Source organism: Acomys russatus, chromosome 5, assembly GCF_903995435.1.
Source record: "Acomys russatus chromosome 5, mAcoRus1.1, whole genome shotgun sequence".
NCBI classification, from domain to species: Eukaryota; Metazoa; Chordata; class Mammalia; order Rodentia; family Muridae; genus Acomys; species Acomys russatus.
Genome location: NC_067141.1, coordinates 6,921,734 through 6,938,245, shown reverse-complemented (window position 1 = coordinate 6,938,245; position 16,512 = coordinate 6,921,734). Strand labels below are relative to the sequence as shown.

Genomic DNA, 16,512 nt, shown 5'->3' with positions numbered 1-16,512 from the left:
GGCTCCGGTGTCACATGATCTGCTCTGGAGCAACATGGTGTCAGCCTTGGTGCTGCTCCGGGACTGAGCGACAGCGAGTGTGGCGCGCTCCTCGCCGGCGTGAGGAGTGCGTTAGCGTGAGAAGCGGGGGCTGGGTCCTCGTCTTCCCGCTCCTCTCCCCCAAAGTTCCCTGCACCTCCGGTGTCCTCTCCTCTGTCGGAACTAGAAGGAATGACGAAGCCCGGGGCTTTCCCCAGTCGCGCTCTGTGCATCGGAGCAAGCTCTTAGCCGACCGTGGGCAGCTCTCCTCGGCGTCCTTTCTCCAACCTCTCTCCGTCGGAGGTGGGATCGGAGCGTGGCCGGTTGCTTTTCCCCTGGGACCATGGCCGGCTCGGACACGGCGCCGTTCCTCAGCCAAGCGGATGACCCCGATGACGGGCCGGCGTCTGGACATTCGGGGTTGCCAGGGCCCGTGGGGAATCCCAAGTCCGGGGAGCCCGAGGTTCCGGATCGTGAGGGGCTGCAGCGCATCACTGGGTTATCTCAGGGCCATTCGACTCTGATAGTGGCGGTGCTATGCTACGTCAACCTCCTGAACTACATGGACCGCTTCACCGTGGCTGGTAGGCACCGCCGTCCCGAAGAAGGCACATAGGCAAGGGAGCAGGTCCCCAGGATGGGGCCTCCTCTCCGCGCTCATTCTGAGGTGTTTCCCCCCCCCCTTTCTTTCTTTCTTTCCTTCCAGGCGTTCTTCCAGACATCGAGCAGTTCTTCAACATCGGAGATGGTAGTTCCGGTCTCATCCAGACTGGTGAGTGAGGCTCCTTACAGAGGGAGTCAGCCGCTTACTCTGTGACGGTGGGCAACACGCTCACCCTCTCTGAGCCTCGTCTTTCTGGTCTGTTGAGTGAAGAGAGTGATAAAGCGGGCTACTTCTTTGGACTGGTGTGAGGACAAAGAAATGAAGGTCGAGTGTGGCCCATAGTAGGCAGGCACATAATGGCAGGGGCACTTGGGGCTTCTGTGGCAGGAAGCCTTCATGTCCTTCATTTTTTTTCTGAGAACCTACTGTGTCCTAGTAGTGCACCCTAGAAGTGGTAGGAGCCCGAAGAGGACGTTGGCCAGGCATTCTTGACTCCACATCCTTCCGTCAGCTGAGGAGAAGTCTTGCCATCTCTCCTTTGTGTGCAGAGTAGACTGAGCTACCTGTGTTTTTATAAGCAAACTCAGACCTTTTGGTTTTTCGAGACAGGGGTTCTCTGTGTAGCCTTGGCTGTTAGACTCACTTTGTAGACCAGGCAGGCCTCGAACTCACAGAGATCCTCCTGTCTCTGCCTCCCAAGTGCAAACTCAGACTTTGAGAAGACTTAAGCTTTATCCAGGGCCACATAAGCAGATAGGTCAATAGGAATCAGAAACCAGGTTTTTTTTTTTTTTTTTTTTTTTTAAGGGGGTTTTCGAGACAGGGTCTCTCTTTATAGCCTTGGCTGTCCTGGACTCGCTTTGTAGACCAGGCTGGCCTTGAACTCAGTGATCCGGCTGCCTCTGCCTCCCAAGTGCTGGGATTAAAAAGGTGTGCGCCATCACGCCCGGCCAGACACCAGTTCTTGAAGTGTTTTTTGTTTTTTTCCTATTCCATGCCAATGAGGAACTGGAGGCATTTAAGTGTGGAGAAACAGAACGAGATCATAGGTCAAGCTGGTTTTGCCTTAGGGAAGTAAATCTTTCTAGATAGTTTCTCGTTTAGCTCGCTCATTCAGCCTGTGTGACTCGAACACCTGTTTTGTACTAGGTTGTGGATTAATTGAGAGACACACAGTCACGGCCCACACAGGAGCTGGCATCCTCCTGTGCCTGAGGGGGTTAATTAAACTGGGATAATTTTCAGATGGATAAATGCTACAAAAAAGAGAGCATAGAGCCAGGTGTGGTGGCACACTTCTTTATCTCAGCACTTGGGAGGTAAAAGCTGGAGGACCACTGTGAGCTTAGGGCAGCCTGTGTTCATAGTGAGACCTGCTCTCCTTCCTCTCCCCAGGAAAGAAAAGAAAACGAGGGCAGGCTGCTGGGTAGTCTGGTTAAGTGTCTGAGTTGGAGTTCCAGACAGACGGGACATTGGGTGGTGAACCCTAATGTGGTATCGATCTTGCTATTTGCCGTGAAAGTTCAGAGAAGAAAGGAGACAGGAAGAGGAAGGGCTGGGTGTGGAATGTGGATTTTGTTTCGGGCTGGGTGGAAGGGAAGGACCTCAGCTGTAGGATTTTGTTAAAGATGTTTTGGAAAGTTATGAACATGGATGGCGCTGGCTCATCGATCTGGCCCTGATAGGCTACAGTGTAGGTATGGGGATGGCGTGATATCAGTGAAGAGGAGGGTGGGGAATCTCCACTTAGGCATTTCTATTTCCTGATCCCTATCTGGAGTGGGTGGGGATGGGGATGGGGAGGGGGGAGGGCTGATGCGGGCTGCGAGGGACCTGGACTAGGCTGTGACTCTCTACTTCCCCCCAGTGTTCATCTCGAGTTACATGGTGTTGGCACCAGTGTTTGGCTACCTGGGTGACAGGTACAATCGAAAGTACCTCATGTGCGGGGGCATCGCCTTCTGGTCCCTGGTGACACTGGGGTCATCCTTCATCCCCAAGGAGGTGAGGTCCTGAACTTTCTCCCCGCTCCCCATCAATGTTTGCTGTTGCTCTTGGAGTCATTTTGGATTGAGTGTGGGGGACCTCCATCGTTTCCTCGCTCTGTGCCGTGTTGCACTCTTCCATCGCCTAAGCTAACCTGCTCACTCCATCCTGTTCGGTTTCCTTCTCGAGCCTTCTTCCACTCCCCACGTCGCTCATCCCCTAACTCCCACTGTGCATCTAGACACACTGGTCACCGTGCAGGTGGCCGTCATTGTCCCCCCCCCCCCTTCCTGGTGCTGGCCTTCCTCCTAAGCCTGGTGCTGGTGTGGGTGGGTGAGAGAGCAGCCGGGGGGGGGGGTCAGCTGTCACTTGGCCTGCACTCCCTCAATTCACCCGCCATCAAGCGCTGCCCCTGCCACTCTGTTGGCTCTGTTGACAACAGTGTTCTCCTGGTTGCTTCACGTGGCTCCCCCCCCCCCCGTTCTTGCTGGATCTCTGGGGAGCCTCTGACACAGTGACCCACTTCTCCCTTCCACTCTGAAAACACATGATGGCCCGCCCCCATGCTGCCGTTTCCCTCCCTCTTCCCTGGCTGATGCCTTTTTGTGTCTTTGAGACCTTCCCTTCTGTGTTGCCCTCGGCCCCAGGCCCTAGTGCCCTCAGGTGATCATGCACCCTAGCCTTAGCTCCAGATGTCTTCGGTGAGCAGATGACCCCCAGCTAAGATGTGGGGTCTTAGGTGGGACGGCAAAGTAGGTTTATTTTACACACACTGAGTGCAGAGTCCTTATGGTGTCGTTGTGACCAGATTGTCGGCCTTCCCCGTTTTGCAGGTAGGGAAAGTGAGGCTCAGAAAGGTTTAAGTTATTTTCTCAAAGTCACAGCTAGTAAGTGGAGCCAGGATTCCAGCCAGGTTTGTGTCCCCAGGCCTCCCTCACCGTCCGCACTGTCTCTCCAGCGCTAGCTGGCGAGGCTCTCCTGGGAGGCTGGCTCCAGGGTGGGGTGCCACCTCCCCCATGTCTCCTTTCCCAGCGTTTCTGGCTGCTCCTCCTGACCCGGGGCCTGGTGGGGGTCGGGGAGGCCAGTTACTCCACCATTGCGCCCACCCTGATCGCCGACCTCTTCGTGGCAGACCAGCGGAGTCAGATGCTCAGTGTCTTTTACTTTGCCATTCCCGTGGGGAGGTGAGTGGACTGTGGGCCTGAGGTGGGGCATACGACTGACCAACATGGGCACTCTGACCCCCAGGCCTTCTGTCCCTCCAGCGGTCTAGGTTACATTGCTGGCTCCAAAGTGAAAGATGTGGCCGGAGACTGGCACTGGGCGTTGCGGGTAAGTCTGGTTATAGTCTGGGGAGTCAGCCACCCTCTTACTGATCTCCCTTTCTGACCGTCAGATACCCTCTTCCTTAACTCTTAAAAAAAAAAAAAAGTATGGATTGGAGAGATGATTCAGTGGTTAAGAGCACCAGCTGCTCCTCTAGAGGACCTGAGTTCAATTTCCAGCACCTACATGGTGGCTCACAACCATCCATAATGTGATCTGATGCCCTCCTCTGGCATATTTATATCTCTATCTCTATCTCTATATCTATATCTATATATATCTTGAGGAAAAAAGAGAACTAGGGGGGAAAATGTGTGCTTATATGCCTGCTTGCCTGCATGCATGTATACACACGTGTCTGACCGGCTAACTCTGGGAGTCAGAGGTCAGCTTTGGGAAGCTGATTTCCTCCTCACCCGGGGGTCCTGGAGATGGAGCTCAGGTTGGCAGGCTTGGCAGCAAGACCTTTTACTCACTGAGCCAGCTCTCTCTTGGCCCTGCATACTCCCTGTCTGTGGCAGTGCTCACTCGGCTAAGCCTGCTGCCGGCCTGGTCCTCAATAGAGAGCCAGAAGTCTTGCTTACAGGTGATAGGAACGCACTGTAAAACTGTAAGCTCCAGAAAGGGGCAGTATTACTTTTCCTAGTGGAGACTGAAGCTGACCAGGGCTCCCATTCCATCACTGGATCTGCTCAATTCTGTTTCAGCTTTCTCCCCCGCCCGCCCCCCCCACCCCCACCCCCCCCCACCCCCCCCCCCGATTCAACTCTGGCACCTCAGATCCTTGAACAATAGTCATGAGACTGTCTCTGACTGGATGACCCTGGGTCACATGCCTTTTATAATCAGTTACTGAAGGCAGGAGATTAACAGTCCTCCTGGTTAGGTCTTAGAACCATGTAAAGTGAGAGAAATTTGTGGGGGGGCAGGGGATGTGGGGGGGTAGTCCCTGAAACAAAATCAGGGTGTTACTAAAGAGGCAGCAATGTAGAAACAGGGTATCCCCAGTAGCAGACTTTCCCAACCCTCTGAACCAGTCCTGGGGGGTGCTTAAGACCCTGGGAGCTAAGTTGCACATACTCTGTAGCCCCAGGGGTCCAGCTATACCCTGTGTCCCAGAGCTCGTTTGTTCCCCAGGTCACACCAGGCCTAGGAGTGCTGGCTGTGCTGCTGCTGTTCCTGGTGGTACAAGAGCCCCCAAGAGGAGCTGTGGAGCGGCACTCGGGTTCCCCACCCCTGAGCCCCACCTCATGGTGGGCAGATCTGAAGGCGCTGGCGCGAAAGTGAGTGAGGCCTCGACTGGGGCTAGAGTCTTAAGCAGGCTAAGTTTTCTGTCCTGCCAGGAGGCCATATTTAAAGCCAGAGATGCGGGTCTGCTTTTGCCATTTACCTGAAATGCAAGCGCAGACTACATTCCAAGTCCTGGAAGTAGAATAAGCCGGGGCTGGGGGGTGGGTGAGGGGAGAAGAGGACACGTCTGTGGGGTCCGACTTCTTCCCAATGTCTGCAGTCCTAGTTTCGTCCTGTCTTCCCTTGGTTTCACGGCCGTGGCCTTTGTCACGGGCTCCCTGGCTCTCTGGGCCCCAGCATTCCTCCTGCGTTCACGCGTCGTCCTGGGAGAGACTCTGCCCTGTCTCCCCGGAGACTCATGTTCCTCCTCTGACAGGTACTTGTGAGGGACTGGATGGGGTGACTGCATGGCGGGGGTGGGGGTGAGGGGTGGGGGGGCAGGGAGGCATGAAGGGAATTTAGACTCGGGCCAGGAGTGTTTGGACTGTGACTCTGCCAGCTACCTCCACTCTTGGAGTCTGTTTCTGGTTGTAAGGACATTGTGATGAGGTAACACCCGGGGCCCTGAGGGTCTATGCTGGATGGATTTGGGTATGAGCGCAGTTGGGGTGGGCTGTCCTCTCTAGGTCAGAGGACCTCACAGGAGAAGGACTAGCTTCCATGCCCCTACCCCACCCCTAGTCTCATCTTTGGACTTATCACTTGCTTGACTGGAGTCCTGGGTGTGGGTCTGGGTGTGGAGATCAGCCGCCGCCTCCGCCGCGTCAACCCTCGGGCAGACCCACTGGTCTGTGCAGCTGGCCTCCTGGGCTCCGCACCTTTCCTCTTCCTGTCCCTGGCCTGTGCCCGTGGTAGCATCGTGGCCACCTATGTGAGTAGGATACCAGGGTCTAGTGGGTATCTTTGCATGGGGGTGGGGGGGCGGTGTGGTCTTCCTGGGCACCTCCTTGCCCATCCATTGAGGATCACCACCAGCAGCCAGTTGCATATGCAGGGTCAGCCAGTAGAGTGGTTCAGAGCCGACTGAAGCTGGAACGCCTGCTTTCAAATCTCAGCTCTAGGCCTTCCCAGCTGAGCCATGCTGGCCGGGCAGCACGACCTTGCTGTTCCCTCGGGTGTAAAGTAGTCCTGAGGCTAGCATGGGGTATGATGGAGACTGAGTTAACGATAGGCCTGGTCACGCGATCCTCCCCCCAACTTCTGCCACCCAGATTTTTATCTTTATTGGGGAGACCCTGTTGTCCATGAACTGGGCCATTGTGGCTGACATCCTATTGGTAAGTAGCTGGGCAGATACAGGTTGGTCCAGAGGCTGATGGGAGCAGGGACGGGAGCTAGGGAGGTGACATTTGGTCCGAATTCTGGCCTTTCCCCTTCAAATTCCAAACTCCAGCCCCACGGGTACTGCAGAGGGGCCCACTGGGCCCAGCCCATCTCATGTCTGCCTGCCCTTAACCTCAGTGACAAATCTGTCTTGGGCTTTGGCTTTGGTTTCTGTTGGGCCTTCTTACTGAGAACCCTCCTGAGTCCACCCCCCCTCCCTGCCCCCCCTTCCCCCAGTATGTGGTGATCCCAACTCGACGGTCCACTGCTGAAGCCTTCCAGATTGTGCTGTCCCATTTGCTAGGTGATGCAGGGAGCCCTTACCTCATTGGTCTAGTAAGTGCTATTCTTGGCTGGGATGGATTGGTACTGGGGACCTGGTACTCCCTACCCTGCTTGGGATGGGTTAGTACTGGGGACCTGGTACTCCCTACCCTAGCTGGGATGGGATGGTACTGGTGACCTGGTACTCCTTACCCTGGCTGGGATAGGATGGTACTGGGAACCTAGTACTCCTTACCTTGGCTGGTGGCTGGTGGCTGGTGGCATGAACCTGGGTGGGTGGGATAGGCTCTGCATCCCTGGGTCTCTGACTCTTCTCTCTCTGCAGATCTCTGACCGCCTCCGGCGGAGCTGGCCGCCTTCCTTCTTGTCCGAGTTCCGGGCCCTGCAGTTCTCGCTCATGCTCTGTGCTTTTGTTGGGGCACTGGGTGGTGCGGCCTTCCTGGGTACCGCCATGTTCATTGAGAATGACCGACGGAGGGCCCAACTCCATGCGCAGGGTCAGTGAGGGCCACTGTTGGTCCATCTTCACAGAACTGTCCATCTGGCTATCCATCTGTTGGCCCACACGTATGCACCCCACACCTCTTAGTCTACAGTTGTCCTCCACTCAGACCATTCCACTCATGCGACTATGCCAGGTTAGAGAGTCCCAGCTTCCCAGGCCCATCTCACTCAGCTTTGAGTCTGTCTAAAAGCGGGTCAGGCTTCCTGTCAGTACACAGTTCTGTGGGCTCTTTGCTGCAGCTTCGTCTTTGCCCCTTTGCCTGTTTGTCCTCTGTTCCCTTGCTGGCTCTTATCTGACTGGCCTTGGCTCCGATCCCTTCCTTGCAGGTCTGTTGCATGAGACGGGGCCCTCAGATGACCGGATTGTGGTGCCTCAGCGAGGCCGTTCTACCCGGGTCCCTGTGTCCAGCGTGCTCATCTGAGAAGCTGTTGCTCGCCCAGCCACAGATGCGTCACAGATGGTCCTGAGCCCACCACAGCCAGTGCTCAGGCATAAGCCCTCACCAGACCCAGGTCCAAGGAGGAGACCCTGGGATATGTCCCAGCTCCCAGACACTACATGAGCAGCCCAGGGAAGAGATGGGAGGTCCAGAAATGGGGGGCAGGGTGTCCTCTCTACTAGGGCAGCCCAAGGGGTTTGGTGCTATTTGTAATGGAATAAAATTTGTAAGCAGACTCCAACTGACTGCCTGTCTCTATGGGTGCCACTGGGTAAGGGAAGGTCTGTACCCTCAGGACTTACCAGGGACTGTTAGGTCACCCTGTGGGTAAAGTCCCTGTCTTCTGGGCTGTGTGATCTAGGAGGACTGCTCTTTTCTGAGTGAGCTGGCTCGGTGTGACTGTGACTCACTGTGGTCCCCTGGAAGTTGGTCTCCCAGAAGGCAAGCCTGGGGGTGGGGGCAGTGCTGCTCTCGCTTATACAGGTTCGGGCAGCCTCATAGTTCTCCCGTCCAGGGATGGGGAGGCCACAACTGGCTTGGTTGGCACGCCTCTCCCTTCCTAGTGGAGGGGTTACCTCATCCTGCAGCCTCAGACCCGTTCCCTCACACAGTCCCTCTGCCTCCTCCCCCTTCCCACAACTGGGTGGGGGTGAGTGGGCAGGGGGCAGGCGCAGGCGGCTGAGGAGCCTGATGATTTCCTGCCCTCACCACAGCTTCCTGTCGCACGCGGGTGGTGAGAAGGAGAGGCAGGCGGGGAGCAAGAGACCGGCAGGTACAGCTGGGCACGGGGATCCTGCAGCTGGTAGCTGGGGCACAGGCCCCAGCTCAGGCCCTGGAACTAGCATCTTCCAGAGCCAATACTGATCTCAACCAGTCCAGTAACGGAGTGTGGCCATTGCGCCCCCAAAAGAGAACGCAGCTGCCTCCTGCCAGATCTCAGGCTGGGGCCCACTCAGCTCCACACCCCTGCTGCCACTCTGCCTAGAGAGGCTACAGTGCAGCAGGGTGCCGGGCAGGTGCTCTGCAGATGGAAGTGGACACTCTGAGCCCTGTGGGGCTGGGCCTCCTGCTGCTGCCTTTCCTGGTCACGCTCCTGGCTGCCCTGTGTGTGCGCTGCCGTGAGCTGCCAGGTAAGTAGGGAGTGTGTGGTCCTAGATGCTGGGCACTCCATTGGGTCCTCATGTCCTCCCCAGTGCCTACACCTTCTATCTCTACCTCAGCCCTGCTTGGGGGTGGCGGGGGGGCGGGTGTCTTGAGTGCCTCTGTCCCCGGTGCACCCTGATCCTGCCTCATTGGCTCTCTCTCCTCCAGCCTCCTATGACAGTACTTCCACAGCGAGGTGAGTGTGCAGTCCCGTGTCCCCCTGTGTCTTCCCTATGTTCCGAGGAAAGGGCTTGGGGCTGGGGCCCTCCTGGTCCTGTACCCAAGCTGTCTCTTTCCTGCCAGTGGGAACCCAAGCAGCATCCTCTTCAAACCACCTCGTGAGTTCAGTGTCTTTGGCCCTTTGTCCTGTTTACCCTGAGCTGTCTGCAGGCTGATTACCTGGGCTGGGCTGGGGGGGGGGGGAGGAAGTGTGTGGGTCTCCCTCGTTCAGAAGTGGGAGCCCCCGTACCTGTCTAGGGCATGGTTTTTAGGGGTACGTTTGAGGCCGTGACGAGGGTGGGGGGATGTTTGGAGTTATTCCCTATAGCTTTGTTCTGTGTCCTCAGAAACAACCGTCCCCCATACATTTGCCTCTTCCTACCCTCTTGTGACTTCCTTTCCACCCCTGAGGCAGCCAGACCTGCTCCCCATTCCGTGAGTACCCCTCAACTCCCTCCCTCTGACCCACTGTGCCTTCCCTCTTTTTAGCATGCCTTTTCCCTGTTGTAATCCCCCTTTTCCCTGGAGTCCGGCTCAGACACAATCCCTGACCTTTGACTTCCAGGAGATCCCCACAGCCCCTCGGGGACTCCCATCGGATGCCGTCTTCCCGGCAGGATTCAGAGGATGGTAAGGGTGTAGAAAGCTGGAGGGCAGAGGGGAGGATGTGCGATGTGAGCTGACCCGGTCTTCCTCTTGCTCTCTCTTTGAAGCCAACAGTGTGGCGAGCTACGAGAACCAGGGTGGGTCTGGGGTCTGGGGTCCTGGGTGGGGTGGGGAGGCTAGACCTGCCCCAGGTCATGTTGACGTCCCCGTGTCTCATAGAGCCAGTCTGTGAGACTGCGGATGAAGATGAGGATGAGGATGACTATCCCAATGAAGGCTACCTGTGAGTGGGGAGGTGGGAGGTCTGAGGTGGGAGTGGGACTTGGGTACCCTTTCTCAACGCCTCATTCCTTCCCTCCAGAGAGGTGCTTCCTGACAGCAGCCCTGCCGCCATTCCTGTTGTGTCCTCTGCTCCTGTGCCCAGCAACCCTGGCTTCCGAGACAGCGCCTTCTCCAGTGAGTCAGGGTTTCTGTCAACCTCTTTCCGCCATGTGCTGCTAGCTACTCCTCTCTTCCCTCTCCTTTCTGCAATGATTTTGCCGCCCTTCCATTTCCTCCTTCAGATGTTGGACTTCCTGCTCCTCACTTCCGATTGTCTGATTTTTCCTTTCTTATTATTTTATCTTTTGTCTAAGAAATTTCCTGACTCTTCTTTAACCCTTCCATTTAAATTTCATTTCTCAGCTGGATATGAGAGTACGCACCTATAATCCTAGCATTAGGAGGCTGTGACAGGAGGGTTGGGTTTAATGCTAGCCTGGGCTACCTATTGAGATCCTGTCTTGCTGGGTGTGGAGGTGCACGCCTTTAATCCCAGCACTCAGGAGGCAGAGGCAGGCAGATCGCTGTGAGTTCGAGGCCAGCCTGGTCTACAAAGTGAGTCCAGATCAGCCAAGGCTACACAGAGAAACTCTGTCTCAAAATAAATAAATAAATAAAAAGTAGAAAAGAAAAAAAAAAGAAAGGAAAAGAAAAAAAGAGATCCTGTTTCAAAAACCAAAACAATAAAAAGAAAAAAATCTTTTATCTGAAAGCTCTCTTGCTTTGTTTTCTTTTTTCTTTTTCCTTTTTTGACTTCTCAGTGTTCTTTTTATATAGGACCCTGTTCTTGTTTTGTTTTGTTTTGTTTTTCGAGATGGAATATCACTGTGTAGCCTTGGTTGTCCTAGACTTGCTTTGTAGACCAGGATGGCCTCAAACTCACAGAGATCCACCTGCCTCTGCCTCCTGAGTGCTGGGATTAATGTATCTGTAAGAATTTTGATTAGAAGTTCTCTCTCTCTCCCTCCCTCTCTCTCTCTCTCATATACATACTGCTTTTTTTTTTTTTTTCTGCTTACCATGTGGTCTTTGTTTCTCTTGGGCTGCTTTTCTCTGCTTTGGTCTCTTCCTAGTGTCCTTCCTTGAACTTTCCTCAGGGTCTGGTGATCTTCAGCTTTCTACCCCCTTCTCTCTGTAACCCTGTTACTCTCTGAGTAACCCTTACCTGAAACACTTAGATACAGACTTGGGAATATTTATAAATATATAGTGAATTAATTAATGTTTGGCATAAAACCAAAATTTCATGGTATGAAATTTTCTATTTGTGGCATCACACCAGTACTTAAAAGGTTTTGGATTTTGGAATATTCTGAATTTTTGAGTTTTAATTCAGAAACGCCCAATCTTCTGTATTTTCCCTAGACTATTATGTCTGTGCTCTGGCTCTGTTTGTTTTGTTTTGTAGGTTTTTAAATTTTGTTTTGTTTGAGACGGAATCTCTTTGTGTAGCCCTGGCTGCCCTGGAACTTGCTTAGTAGACTAGTCTGGTCTTTAATTCATAGAGTTCCAGTTGCCTCTGCCTTCTGAGTGCTGGGATTCCAGGCGTGTTCCCTCTTGTTCTATTTGTGTTTTTTGTTTGTTTGTTTTGTTTCAAGACAGGGTCTCACTGTGTAGCCTTGGTGTCCTGGAACTCACTTTGTAGACCAGACTGGCCTCAAACTCAAGAGATCTGCTTGCCTCTGCCTCCTGAGTGCTGGAATTAAAGACGTGCACCACCGCTGCCCAGCTCTCTTGTACCATTGTAATCCAGATTTCTAATTTGTCATTTCTCTCTTGAACCCCAGATTTTAAAAAAAGATTTAATTCCTTATACATATTCTACCCACATGTGTGCCTGCGTGCCAGAAGAGGACACCAGGTCACAATAAATGGTTGTGAGCCACCATGTAGTTGCTGGGAATTGAACTCAGGACCTTTGGAAGAGCAGCCAGTGCTCTTAACCTCTGAGCCATCTCTCCAGCCCCGAACCCCAGACTCTTTAAGTGATTCTGTTCATCCATCCATCCATCTACCCACCTACTGTCTCCCTCATCATTTCCTGGGTATGCCTGCTGGGTTGTTCAGGGATTTAGTGAGCCAATTCAGCAAACTTGTAATGATAAAAGACTAATTTTAAAAATTTTTATCTTTTTATTTTTTTGTTTTTTTGAGACAGGGTTTCTCTGTATGTAACAGCCCTTGACTTTGTAGACCAGGCTGGCGCCTTGAACTCACAGAGATCCTCTGCCTCCCAAGTGCTGGGATTACAGGCATGCGCCACCATGCCCGGGTGATAAAAGACTAATTTTAAATTCAGGGAGAGACCCTGTCTCAAGGGTCTAAGGTGGAGTGGATAAGCCACATGTTTATAGTTGTGTGCATCTATATAACATACACATAAAGATACTAAGGGAACCACTGTTGACTAAGGACCTACCTTATGCTCTTGTGGTATATATGCAACTTATTAAAGCCTACAGTTCCTGGGTGCTCTGCTGAGTATACCCTTTCCCTGCCTGCCCCCCACTTCTGTCTCTGTACCATGCTAGGGTTTATTTATTCATTTGTATTGATTGATTGATTGACTCATAGTCTTGCTGTTGTGATGCCCGGTCTAGCCTGTAACCCCTGAACTTAAGTTACCTCCTGCCTCAGGCTTTGGGGACCACACCCTGGCTCAAGGTTTATAAATAGATATTTGGTAGCACATAGTATCTAGCAGGCTCTATTTTTTTATTTACTCTTTTAATCCTCACTATAGGCCTACAAGGCAGGTCCTGTTATGAACTTCATTGTACAGGCAAGAAACTGAGGCACAGAGTGTTTAGGTAACATATCTGAGGTTACATATAGCTGCTTAGTGCTAGAGCTGGGATTTGAACCTGGATATTTGGCTACAAAGCCCAGCACATCCACATGTTAATACAGAAACCAGAAAGCCAAAAGCCATGTAATACTGTGAGTGGTGTTCGTGGGCCTGGGAAGGTGTGGTGTGGACAATGGCTGGTGATATTGAGAAGCCAGACAGGTCTGATGACAGAAGCCAGACAGGTCTGATGACAGGGGATGCATCTGGACCAAGTGTGCCACCTCCTCCTCATGTCTCTGAGCTCTCTGCATTCTGAGCTCCCATGATCCCAGCGTCCTGTGCTGCCGCTGCCCTATCTCCCCAGTGGCACTGTCCAGTGGATCTCCATCCACCTCCATGGCCCTTACCCAGGCTGCTCCCCTTGCTTTTCCTGAACATTCTCTCTATATTGTGGGGGGAAGGTTGTGTTTGGAGTCCTGGTTGCCTGAGTTAGCGGGGGGGGGGGGTGGGGTGGGGTGGCTTCTGGGAACCAGTGCCTGGCCGAGGGTCTTCTAGTAACTGCAGTGCAATGCCTGTCCTACAGTAGAGTCGGGTGAAGATTACGTGAACGTCCCTGAGAGTGAGGAGAGTGCCGAAGCGTCTCTGGGTACGTGACTCTGTGTTCCCTGGACGCTCGCTCCACAGCCTCTCCCCATGGCCTGCCCTGCACATGACTGACTGTTCCTCCTGATCTGTCCCCACAGATGGGAGCCGGGAGTATGTAAATGTGTCCCAGGAGCTGCCACCAGTGACCAGGGCTGAGCCGGGTGTGTACTGAGCTGTGAGGGGGGCAGAAGCTGGCCAGCTGCCTGGAGCGGGCTAAACACCAGTGTCTTTCCGCCTTTCCCTCTAGCCACTGTGAACTCCCAGGAGGTGGAAGATGGAGGAGTGGATGGAGAGGAGGCTCCAGATTATGAGAATCTGCAGGAAGTTAACTGAGAGCCTGGTGAGTGGCCTCTGTCCCCACCCCTGCCTTGGACCCTCTCCCCAGGACCCTCTTCCTGGTCACCCCCAAACGGTTAGGCACATACTTTGTGGCTCTGGATGCCCCACTGGTTTCATGAGTTCATGACTCTGTCCTCCCTGTCTCCTCCGCCCTGCTGTGTTTTAGCTGCCGCTGGTCTGTCCTGGAATCCTGGAACTGGACTTGCTGGGAAGGGTGTCTCTAAGGGAGTCCTGTTTGACTTCCGCCTTGCCAACCGCCTGAGAATCTCCCATAACTTATTGTCACTTTGGGGTCCGGTCTGTGTCCCCAGTATTCTGCATCTTCTGATGAAGTCTGAAAATGAATCTAGTTCCAGTGTGACGCTGTCATGGAATAAAGATCATATGGCCCAAAGTCTTTCTTTTTGTTGTTGTTGTTGTTTAATTGGGACAGGCTCTTGCTATGCTGATCAGGCATCAGGCTGGCCTTGAACCTGTGGGCGATCATTCTGCCTCTCACTCCTGCATGCTGGGATTACAGGTGTGCGCCCTAATGCATAGTTTCCAGCAGCCCTGCTGGTTTGGGGGTCCTGGAAGGCTGGGTGAAGACAGTGTTGGGTTGAGGGCTAGCTTTTTCTTTGTGGGATGTTTGCATGCATGACACACATGCGCACATGTGTGTGTACGTGTACATGCAGGTCTGCACAGCTCTGCCTCTCTGTGTGTTTGTGGGTCTCCCTCCTCTAAGGGGTCTTGGTTAAATACTGTTACAATAGCCAGTGACCTGGACACAGCCACGTTCTGAGGCCTGTGACCCACCCAGCCTGGCTGTTCTGGGCCTCAGAATGTATCTCCCCAAAGGTAGTTCGTGAGTGTGCATCTGCTCATCGCGACAGTAGCAGAGCAGGGTACAGGACACCTCTGGGTGGGGAGCGTGTGTCAGCAGCGAGACTCCACCCAGATGACTGACTCTCTTTCCCTAGATTTGCCAAACAAAGGGCTGGCCTTGATGACCTCAGCAAGTCTCTTGTCTCTTGCCTCTTTTATGGTTCTCAGTGAAATAACTGAAGTGGGCTGAACAAGTCAGACAAGGTGGTCTATGCTGTTCCAGGAGTTGAGGTGGGAGGATTCCTGGAGTTCAGGAGTTCAAAGCCATCCCAGCACACACAGTGAGAATCTATCTTACCCCTCACCAAAGCAGCTAAGGCAACCTCAGCTCAGGTGCAGCCAGCAAAGCTTCAGCGGCTCGGGAGTGACACATCTGCAGGCCTCTCTGCGTGTCAGCTTACTAGGTTTGTTTGTGGGTTATGGCATGGTGTGTGGTTGTTTCTCTGGCCTGGCTCCTTTGCCTTGGGTTCTGGGAGTTTTCTCTTGGTCTCCTTCAGGGCCCACCTTTGTCCCAGTTCTGTGTGGGTTTAGAGGCCCAGCCCTCTGTCCTGGGATGTGAGCTGGTCTTTCCTGCATCGCACGATGGTTCAGGTTGCAGATTTTGTAGCTACATTTCACTGTGACCCATTGGGCAGTGGGGTCAGCCTGGGGTTTTTGCAGGAGACTACTTTTCATCCCAGCTCTGACTGGGCTGGAGGGTGGAGTTCTAGAGACCCTATCTGCAGGGCCCGCCTGTAAATGAAGCCATAGGTAAAGAGAAAGGTGGCTTAGACATGAATATTTTCCAGAATCTAATCACTTATGAGTGAGACGACCTTCACAATTTCTGGGTCATGGGGGCCAGTAAGTCACAGCATGTCAGCGACTCACTTGCCTTGGAGTGTCTGTTGTGTGACCAGTGCTGCCCTGGTGGATGCACAAGAGAGTACCCACTGTCTCCCAGGCTGTCATTTAATCACCGTGGCTTCCCTGCTGACAGTTATGGCTAGTTTTGTAGGTATGGGAACAGGCTCAGAGAAGTGAGATAACTTGCTCAATGATGCACAGCCAGAAAGGTCAGTCTGTGATCAGATCCTGTCCTCCAAAGACACCACCATGCTTCTGGGCAGCCTCTTTGTTCTGTTTGTTTTGCAAAATGTCAACAATGGGAGGGGGGAGGGGGCGGGGTCCTCCACAAACTCAGCTGCAACCAAATTGAAGAGGGAGCATCTGGGAAGTCTGGCATAAGGTGATGGGCTTAAATCTTTTTATTTGGGTTGTTGGGGCAGGAGGAGTAGGCAGAGGAAGCAACAGCACTGCACTAGTGAAGGCAAAATGGCAGAACAGCCTGTCGTACAATCTAGCAACAAGATTGAAAGTCAGGCAGGCCCTTTGCTTACTGGGTTTGCTAAGTAGGACCTTGGCCTACCCTGTGGGGTGGACAGGCACAGGCTGCTGTGCAAGGCAGTATCTCAGTGGGCACAGCAGGAAACAACAGAGGGACCACCAGTCAGCCTCAGGATGGTCAGGCCCATCCGCAGGAGAGGCATCGCTGACAGCACATGCATGCATCAAGGCAGCAGTGCGAGCCATTTGTAGGCAGTTAAAGATGTGGAGTGGGTTTGTGGGTTCCTTGCCAGAAGTTCCACACTCACTTGGATTTGTTTGTTTAGACAAGGTCTCACTGTTTAGCTGTGGCTGCCTTGGAACTCAATATGCAGATCAGGCTGGTCTTGAACTCATAGAGCTCTCCTGCCTCTGCTTGGATTTTTTTTTTTTTTTTTTTTAATTTGAAATGTTTGGCTATTTTGAGAATGAGATCCAAA

General features: G+C 53.3%; 2 protein-coding genes across 2 annotated transcripts; both read left to right on the top strand.

The window, feature by feature from the left end:
- On the top strand, nucleotides 1-8,032 carry Spns1 (SPNS lysolipid transporter 1, lysophospholipid). Its single transcript, XM_051145210.1, has 12 exons — nucleotides 1-602; nucleotides 725-790; nucleotides 2,490-2,626; nucleotides 3,641-3,792; nucleotides 3,874-3,940; nucleotides 5,072-5,217; nucleotides 5,445-5,600; nucleotides 5,906-6,095; nucleotides 6,436-6,501; nucleotides 6,785-6,883; nucleotides 7,158-7,329; nucleotides 7,664-8,032. The coding sequence occupies exons 1-12, from the start codon at nucleotides 362-364 to the stop codon at nucleotides 7,756-7,758; spliced, it is 1,587 nt and encodes a 528-aa protein (XP_051001167.1). The 5' UTR covers nucleotides 1-361; the 3' UTR covers nucleotides 7,759-8,032.
- A 623-nt stretch (nucleotides 8,033-8,655) lies between these two features.
- Lat (linker for activation of T cells) lies at nucleotides 8,656-13,971 on the top strand. The gene is made up of 11 exons (XM_051145209.1): nucleotides 8,656-8,906; nucleotides 9,088-9,115; nucleotides 9,223-9,257; nucleotides 9,486-9,573; nucleotides 9,704-9,768; nucleotides 9,852-9,881; nucleotides 9,964-10,027; nucleotides 10,106-10,200; nucleotides 13,440-13,502; nucleotides 13,600-13,662; nucleotides 13,749-13,971. Exons 1-11 carry the CDS (start codon nucleotides 8,804-8,806, stop codon nucleotides 13,832-13,834), a joined length of 720 nt encoding a protein of 239 aa, XP_051001166.1. The 5' UTR covers nucleotides 8,656-8,803; the 3' UTR covers nucleotides 13,835-13,971.
- Nucleotides 13,972-16,512: the final 2,541 nt, after the last annotated feature.

Excerpts from the sequence above, each read along its gene's own strand:
- Lat (XM_051145209.1), top strand. The coding sequence starts at position 8,804 with ATGGAAGTGGACACTCTGAGCCCTGTGGGGCTGGGCCTCCTGCTGCTG. Across the intron at positions 10,028-10,105 it reads TATCCCAATGAAGGCTACCT|AGAGGTGCTTCCTGACAGCA; the intron begins GTGAGTGGGGAG and ends CCTTCCCTCCAG. Across the intron at positions 13,503-13,599 it reads GAGTGCCGAAGCGTCTCTGG|ATGGGAGCCGGGAGTATGTA; the intron begins GTACGTGACTCT and ends CTGTCCCCACAG.
- Spns1 (XM_051145210.1), top strand. The coding sequence starts at position 362 with ATGGCCGGCTCGGACACGGCGCCGTTCCTCAGCCAAGCGGATGACCCC. Across the intron at positions 603-724 it reads GGACCGCTTCACCGTGGCTG|GCGTTCTTCCAGACATCGAG; the intron begins GTAGGCACCGCC and ends CTTTCCTTCCAG. Across the intron at positions 6,884-7,157 it reads GCCCTTACCTCATTGGTCTA|ATCTCTGACCGCCTCCGGCG; the intron begins GTAAGTGCTATT and ends CTCTCTCTGCAG.